Source organism: Dipodomys spectabilis, unplaced genomic scaffold, assembly GCF_019054845.1.
Source record: "Dipodomys spectabilis isolate Male_0828 unplaced genomic scaffold, ASM1905484v1 ptg000365l, whole genome shotgun sequence".
NCBI lineage: Eukaryota > Metazoa > Chordata > Mammalia > Rodentia > Heteromyidae > Dipodomys > Dipodomys spectabilis.
Window position 1 is genome coordinate 9096436 of NW_024871042.1, and position 8432 is coordinate 9104867.

At 46.0% G+C, this 8432-nt stretch overlaps 1 protein-coding gene across 1 annotated transcript; it reads right to left on the reverse strand.

The window, feature by feature from the left end:
• Positions 1-205: 205 nt before the first annotated feature.
• Vsx1 (visual system homeobox 1) lies at positions 206-7551 on the reverse strand. Its single transcript, XM_042666557.1, has 5 exons — positions 7128-7551; positions 4189-4267; positions 3493-3616; positions 1925-2105; positions 206-495 (listed from the first exon to the last, which is right to left on the reverse strand). The coding sequence occupies exons 1-5, from the start codon at positions 7549-7551 to the stop codon at positions 206-208; spliced, it is 1098 nt and encodes a 365-aa protein (XP_042522491.1).
• Positions 7552-8432: the final 881 nt, after the last annotated feature.

The following is an 8432-nucleotide window of genomic DNA, read 5'->3' on the forward strand; positions in this document are numbered from 1 at the left end:
GGGATGGAAATGGAATTTTCCCTAAGTCATTCATTCACCCTGTTAAAGCAAGCAGACCAGTGCTTTTATCTTGATCCTGTAAGAAGAAAACAGAGCTAGAAATATTTATCTTGGACCACTCTTGTCTTTTGAAAAATACCAGTGAGAAACATGCACATTTTCAACCTTTGTGGGTGGGACCTGGTGGGGGGGAGGAGGAGCAATCTCATAAGGCTCCCACCTTCTCAGACTGATGCCCCTCCAGCCCAGTGGAGTGAGGACATCCTTGAGCACCAGCCCCTGGGTGTACTTTCTTGGTCTCCTGCCGAGCAGAACTGGAGAGATCCATGGCCACTTCTTCCAAGCCATTCTCAGGGTTCCCTTGGTCTGAGCCTCTCTGAGATCCAGCCTGGCTCTCACCAGAACCTTCTTTCAGATGGTCAGAGCCCCAGAGTCCTGCTAACTTGTCTCCACTTCCTGGTTTCTTTATCATTCCTGTGGATTTTTTATGCATACCTTACAAAAAAAGAGAGAAGGAAAATAAAAATGAATTCAAATTTAAATCCCCTGTGATGGTCATTAAATCCCCCTGGAATTATCCTCATCGGGGTCTGTTTCTTGGGCCTACAGGAACATCAGATAGGTGACTCCTATCCATAAGGGGTTGAAAAATCTGTCTGCCAAGTGGTGCCTTTTGTTTGGATTTGCTGGGCCTTTGTTTGTGGAACATTGAGCTAGCTTTCTTGGCATTCTATGGATGCCAACTAGTTTCCCTCTCCACATGCTTATATAATTTCAGATGCCTGAGCTTGGCTACCTAACCCAAATTCTCTCTAGTCCCTTCAGTCTTTAGGGCAAAATCAAGACTGTATTAACTATTGGTGTCTCTGGTTCTCAACATAGTACCTGAAAAGTAAGTGTTTGAACATCACTCGCTGAACAAAGCAGCCAGTTCCTTCCTGGCCAAAAATACAACCAGGATCCATCTAACCAAGGACTCCAGCTGCTTATCTGGCTACTCATTCCTCCAAAATGTGATCCTGACCAGCTGGTCTCTGCTACAACAAACTGAGCAAGAAGAGTGACTTCCTGAGAATGCCCAGCTCCAAAGTTGGACAGGTTAGAGACTGTTTTAGCAGGGAATATCTAAAGAAGAGGAAAACTTTAGAGGCTGGGCACCGATGGCTCATACCTGTAATCCCAGTTACTTAAGAGGCTAAGGTCTGAGGGCCATGGTTCAAAGCCAGCCTGGAGGAAAGTCTGTGAGACTCATCTCTAATTAACCACCAGAAAACTGGAAGTGGCACTATGGCTCAAAGTGGTAGAATGCTAGCCTTGAGCAAAAAGAGCTCAGGGTCAGTGCCCAGGCTCTGAGTTCAAGCCTCAAGAAAAAAGATAGAGGGGGAAAAGTACTTCAGAGCAGGTTGTTAATGGCAAAACCAGAACCAAGGATTCAAAAGTAGATGATAGTGATAGGTTTTCATGGTTCAGTATTGTTTTGTTTCTTATTATCTGTGTCCTAAATTGTGTGGTTTCTAATTTTCTAATTGCATCCCACATTTGGGAAACATTACATTAAATATAATCAAAGATATCAGTGTACTCCAAAATTCCAAGACATGTTTACTAACATTAATATCCTAATAGGGGTCTTTCTAGCCATCAATTCCAAACTTTCAATGAAAAATAAATCAATCATCTGAACACAGTGAACCTTGTAGTTAAAAAGAACTTAGGTTATGGGATTCAGGGCCTGAATCTGAGTACACACTCTCTCTCTCTCTCTCTCACACACACACACACAGAGGTATGTATGTATGTGTGTATATATACATGTATATATGTATGTATGTATATGTATATATATACATACATTTGATTTGCAAACGACTGCTCAAGTAAGGCTCATCCCATCCCATCCTCAATCCCAGGGTGCTCAGTTTACCTAGGAGCCACGGTGCACAGGAGCCTCGCAGACCGCCTTCGGTAGAATTGAGTACTGAGTCGGGCAGCGGGATGCAATGGCGCACCATGGCCCCATAAAGCCCGTACTCAGCCATCACACTGCTGCCACCCCAGCGCTTCTCTCGCTTGCGCCACTTGGCCCTCCTGTTTTGAAACCAGACCTGGAAGGAGACAGAAGGGCACACAAGGAAAGACTCAGTGAAGAGGGATACTTGGAGGAGATGATTAGTCTCAGGATGTTATTAGGAAGGGCTAACTGTCCACCCCACAGAAAGGCAGTGCACCCAGGACTTCATAGAAGGGAGATCAAGCTCTAGGCAAAGCCACAGGGATTCAGCATGGGGTCAGGAGATAGCTCACTGAAGTTTCTCCATGAGTCAGGAATGAAAAAAATAGGAGCAGCTTATTTTCACCACATTATGTAAAGAGGCTTAAGATACCATTTCCTGATAGTTCCCATTGAGTGGAAAGAGTCCCCTGAGATAATGGCCTCTTCTAGTCCTATGTTGTTGAACTGCTGATATTTTCCATAAGAATATTAGATGAATAAAAGAATGCTATTGAGAGCAAGGCACAGGTGGCTCACGCCTGTAATCCTAACTACTCAGGAGGCTGAGATCTGAGGATCATGGTTCAAAACCAGCCATGGCAGGAAAGTACCTCAAACTCTTATCTCCAATTAACTACCACAAAGCTGGAACTGGAGCTGTGCATCAAGTAGTAAAGTACTAGCCTTGAGGAAAAAATGTTTAGGGACAGTGTTCCAGCCCTAAGTTCAAATCCCAGGACTAGCACCTAAATAAATATGAAAAAGAAAATTATTGAATGGGCATAGCTATTATAAGAAGAGAAAGTTAGTGGCAAACTCAAAGAGGGAAAAGGTACAAAATTCTCTCTGTATGTGACCATACATGTGCATACTCATATATAATATGTATATGAATTTTCAGGGCTAGCAGACATAGGACTTAGAAAACCGGAGTGTGGAAAGATTATGTTAGGCTGTATGATTTCTTTGAGGATTTTAAGTGCAGATATAATAATGTTTTACAGTGACATAGTTTCTTGAAATTTCTAGTTGCAGCATACATATTGTATAATTTAATAACAAATAAAAGTTTTCACCAGGCTCATACCTGTAATCCTAGCTACTCAGGAGGCTGAGATCTAAGGATGGAAATTTGAAGCCATCCTGGAAAGACTTTGAGACCCTTATCTTCAACTTAACACCAAAAAGTCAGAAGTGGAGAGGTGGTTAAGTAGTAGAATATCAGCCTTGAGATTAAAAAAAAAAAAAGCTACAGGACAGTAGCCAGGCTTTGAGTTCAAGTCCCACAAATAATAATAATAATACATTAACAAATAAATAAAAGATTTAAAAGTATAAGGAGCAGAGTGAACTCTATGTATCTTTAGCCAAATGACCCTCCATTTTTAAGCTAAAGGGATATATTGGGCTATTTAGAAGTCTTTTTTGGTTGGCTCAATGTGTGTAGGAATGGCATGTGATTCAAAGTCTTTGGGAAGGAGAAAGGGGATCCCAGACACCTGTATTCGATCTTCAGGGAGCTCAGTTTTCATAGCCAGCATTTCCCGGGCATACACATCAGGGTAGTGGGCCTCACTGAATGCCTTCTCCAACTCTTCCAGCTGGTGAGCCGTGAAAACTGTCCTGCAGGGAGCCAGAAATACAAGTGTGGGCATGCGCTCACAGGGACAGCCAAGCTGCCAAGCCTAAGGGCCATTAAGTCCCTCCACTGCTATCATTACCCCCAAAGCTCTCCTAACCACTGGACGCCCCCCCCCCTCTGAAAAAGAAAATATAAAGTCTCTGTCAAGCTCAGAAGTTTGGTTCAAAGATGACAGTGTTAACTCTTTCTTGTATGCATACACACATGTGCATGAATGTGTGCTGAGGAATGAACTCAAGACCTCGTGCCATACTCAGCTACATCACCAGCCTTTAGCTCTTAATGAATTCCATCAACTTCATTCTAACAAGACCCATTTTACAGAACTACAAATTTGTGTCATTAAAGTGGTACCCAAAGGTAGTTTGCAGCCTCCTTGGAATTGCAATGTTTTCCTGGCAAATGATTGCTGTGGCCTTCTCACCGCCAATCAGGAAGTCACTGGGCCTGCCATAACCCAGGGCCATATGTGCTCAGATGCTGGCTCCATAGACAGGAGGATGGTGTGTGAGGAACAGTATCAGAAAGCACAGCACAGCCCCTTCTGCAGTACCTGTGCCTCCGCTTCTTCCTCTTGCCTAGGGTGGGGGAAACTTTCAGGTCACTCCTGTCGTCAGAAGGACTGTCCTCATCTGTTAGCACAAGGAAAAGAGAACTATAAAGATCACACTTTTTTTAACCTTATTTCCTGGATTTCAACATGAGGGTTGAAGCCACCAGCCTGTTAGGAATGTATCTAGCTGTAAGAGCTAGAATTTTTAGCTGTCTCAGATTCTAGGCACTGTACTATGCTTAACATTGTTATGCCATATCTCAATTATTCTGCAAACAAACAAACCAGCGAACAACCCCAAGGTAGTTGCTATTGTTATTATTACCCTTCTTTTATAGGTGAGAAGACATCCTCAGGAAAAGAGATTAAATAAATTGTCTAAAATCACACAGGGAGTAAATAATGATGTTGAGATTCAAATCCCAGATTGTGTGAAATCAAAGCTACATGGCCACTTTTTGCCCTTTTTCTACACCCCACAAATAGATTTACCTACTTCCATTTGCCTTCCACCTCATCTTAACTTCCATATCAACATTTCTCAAAGGGAGAGATGAGGCTTGTGATACCCTAATCTTTGTCAAAACTCCCCCTGCTCTGGTGTCCCATTCCATACTCTAGAGGTGGGCCCAGGAAACTTATTTTTGCCAAGTGTGTTCCGACCATGTGTAGATATATTGGAAAATTTAAGAATCACTCTACTAAGATGTTGGCTGCTTATGACTATAATCCTAGCTACTCAAGAGACTGAGCTATGAAGATTGCAGTTCAAAGCCAGCCTCCACAGGAAAGTCCACTAAGATTCTTATCTCCAATTAACCAGCCAAAAGCTAGATGTAGAAGCATGAGTCAAGTGGTAGATCATCAGCCTTGAGTAAACAAAAGCTAATAGACAGTGCTCAGGCACTGTTCAAGTCCCAGTACCTACACACACACACACACACACACACACACACACACACACAATATCACTCTACTGTGCCCGGCCCTTTTATATCCATGTATCAAAAGAAAGGTTAGAAAAATAAACTATGTTCAGATTCATGATGGTTCAAAAACACAACTGCCTCAAAATATTTAAAACAGAATAAATCCAAGCAAAAATTTTTAAGTAATAATGGTTTTTCTCCTACATCAATTAGTTCACCAAAGAACTGTGTGCCTGGGTTATAAACATTCTATGATCAGCTGTCCAATCTAGTAGCCATTAGACACATGAGGTTATCAGATGCATAGAATGAGGCTATTCAAATTGAGACCTTCCATAAATATAAAATGCTCAGTGGATTTAAAAAGTTTAATACCCTTCAAAGTAAAATAGTTTACTGATTACATGGAAATAATATGTGATGCAATATTGATTTAAAAATAGTATTTAGACTGAGAGTGTAGCTCAATAGGAGAACTTTGCCTAGCATGCTCAAGGCTCTGGGTTTCATCCCCACACCACCAAAATTAAGGCTTAAATGAATAGTACACTGGCCTACCACTTGAGCCATGACTCTATGTCCAGGTTTTTTGTGTGTTTTGTTTTCTTGTTCAAAATGGAGATGGTATCATGCCTGGGGTGGCTTCAAACTGATTCTCAGGCCTCAGCCTCCTGCAGAGCTAGCATCACAGGTGTGAGCCTCAATTCTTTTTCCTCTCAAAGTGACAAAAGCTTTCGTCAAACTCTCAACTACTTTATCCTATATCTGTTGGAATCTGCTTTAGGTCTTTGTGAAATGCACTCACAGGAAAGGGTTTACTGCATTTCATCTTTGATTATCTATTCTCAGGGAAGAAAGAACCCGTTCTATGAAGGTGGCCTTTGGATTTTTGGTGACACAACTTAGTTTATCTTTCAGGGAGGCTCATTAGGACTTTATTTTTATTTTTAACTATATTTATTTAGTGCTTATCTATCCTGATGATCTGCCATGCTTTATTTTACTTTATATTGATTTCTTTTAATTTTGTGGCAGTCCTGAGCACTTAGTTTAGGACAGTGCTAGGCAAGCACTGTACCACTTGAGCCCCATGCAAGTATATCTGTTTCCTTATACTATCACTAAAACAATATATTCGTTCTGACTTGGCTGCCTGGATGCTCTAGTCTAGGTTCTACCCTATAGATTCACTATATCTGCGTGTGTGCGTGCGTGCGTGCGTGCGTGCGTGCGTGTGTGTGTGTGTGTGTGTGTGTGTGTAATTCTCCTTTTTCTTTCCCCACATCCCCAGCCTCTCGATTTGCCCTGGTGCTTCTTGGAATTTAAATGACTTCTTCTCTTTGCGCTTAATCCACACCTCCACATCTTTGAGGAAAGAAACAGGCTCCACAAAATAGGCGAGCCTAACTCCAGCGACATGGGCCATCATCTTTTCATTCCGGCCTGCTAGGGTTGGGAAGAACAGCACCCGGGACTCCCTTTTCAGAGGCAGAGAGGCTGGTAGCTCCAGGACTCACTGCTCCATCCTCCATCCTCCGCGCGCACCCGGTCCCCTTTCCATCACTTTAGCAAACCTTCGCCCGGCTCCCTGACCCCATCATCAGACTCCCCCTGCTGGTTGGTGAACCCGCCAGGTTCCCAGCGGCTCCCCGCCAGGTCCAGACCCGCGCCAAGAGCGGGGAGGAAAAGATCGTGGGGGTGATGGCTCCTAGGGCACCTATCCTTCCCTCACTTCACTCTAGCTCGCTGCACCAGGTCGTACCCCGAGCTTGGTGATGGGAGTCCCCGCAGTACTGTGAAAAGGGGATCTCGAAGGACAGGCAGGGATCTGGGGTACAGCCAGGGGCAGGTGGCAGAGCCGCTCAAATAAATACGCCTCTCTCAATTGGGCATCCCTCTGGGGTCCCGACTTCCTAGAGACTTGGGGTACAGGGGGAGCCATGAGCCCCCTTTGCAGGGTCCCAAACCACCAGGACCAAGGACAGGGGCCGGAAGCGCGGGCCTGATTACCGGACGTCGAGACGCTCTCGCTGCGCTTCTGGAGGCCAAGAGCAGGCGGCGGACGGCCGGGGACCTGCGGGGCAGTGGGCTCGGGTCCCCCGGGTGGCAGAAACGGCACGTCGGCTAGAAGCAGGCAGGGCGCCCGGGTAACGGAGGATGGCTGGGAGCTGAAGCCGCAGAGGAGGCCCAGGCCCAACGGGAGAGCGCCACGCGCCAAGCACGAGCCACCAAGCCCAGACCCCGGGCCGGGTGAGGTCGCCGGGTTCTCACAGCTGGATCCCGGCCCGGGACCCTCGGGAGCCGGCAGGTCCGCCTCCAAGCCCAACAGGTCTGTGATGGCAAATCCTCGAGGGCGCGAACCCGTGGAGGAACTGCCCGGCACCAGGGCCCTGCTCCTGATGCGCCCGTCACAAAGAGCATCCCGTCCGGTCATGATTCTCTGATCCCCCTCTGATCCCCTTTCCAGAGGAGGCTTAGCTCCGAAGACGCTTTATATGCCCCGCCGGGCATCGAAGGCCTGGAGGGTTCCAATCAGCAAGGGGGCAGGCGCGCGCGCGGATCCGGGAGATGAGGACGCGTTCTCCCCTCCCTCGGTTGCCGCCCTCCCAGCTGCAGTTCTCACTCTCGTCCCTCCAGCTGTCCCCACCCCACCCCCATTCTGTGATCGTGGGGAGGCCAGCGACAGCAACCCTGCTGTCAACCAGAACCTCTAAAAGCTACAACTTCCACATCCTGATGGGGCCTTCTTCCTTCCAGACCCTCCAGGTCTGGTTTGCACTCCAGGAACCCGAACCCTCCCAACATGCCTACTAAGACAGGACTCAGGGTGACATTGTCCAAAAAGAAATGTACTCTTTACTCATGTCACTGTAACTAACCCCTCTGTACATCACCTTTATAATAACAATAAAAAAAATATTTAAAGAAAAAGTTATTTGGGCTCCGTGGTTTATGCCTATAATTCTAGCTAAAATCCAGAGAACAGCAGTTGGAAGTCAGCCAGGGCAGAAAAGTAAAGTTAAAAGCAGAGCTGGGGGCTGGGAAGGTGGCTCCGTGGTAGAGTGCTTATCTTGCATGTATGAGGCCCTGGTTCCATTCCCCAACACCACATAAGCAGAAAAAACTGGAAGTGTGCCATGGCTCAAGTGGTAGAGCACTAGCCTTGAGCTGAAGAGCTGAGGGACAGCGCCCAGGCCCAGAGTTCAGGCCCAACGACCGGCAAAAAAAGCAGAGCTGGAGGCATTACACAAGTGGTAGAGCACCAGCCCAACAAGCTAGAAGAGCAAGTTCCCCATCCCCCCAAAACCCACACCT

Excerpts from the sequence above, each read along its gene's own strand:
- Vsx1 (XM_042666557.1), bottom strand. The coding sequence starts at position 7,551 with ATGACCGGACGGGATGCTCTTTGTGACGGGCGCATCAGGAGCAGGGCC. Across the intron at positions 3,617-4,188 it reads AGGAAGAAGCGGAGGCACAG|GACAGTTTTCACGGCTCACC; the intron begins GTACTGCAGAAG and ends GGCTCCCTGCAG. Across the intron at positions 496-1,924 it reads CTGTGCACCGTGGCTCCTAG|GTATGCATAAAAAATCCACA; the intron begins GTAAACTGAGCA and ends TTTTTTTGTAAG.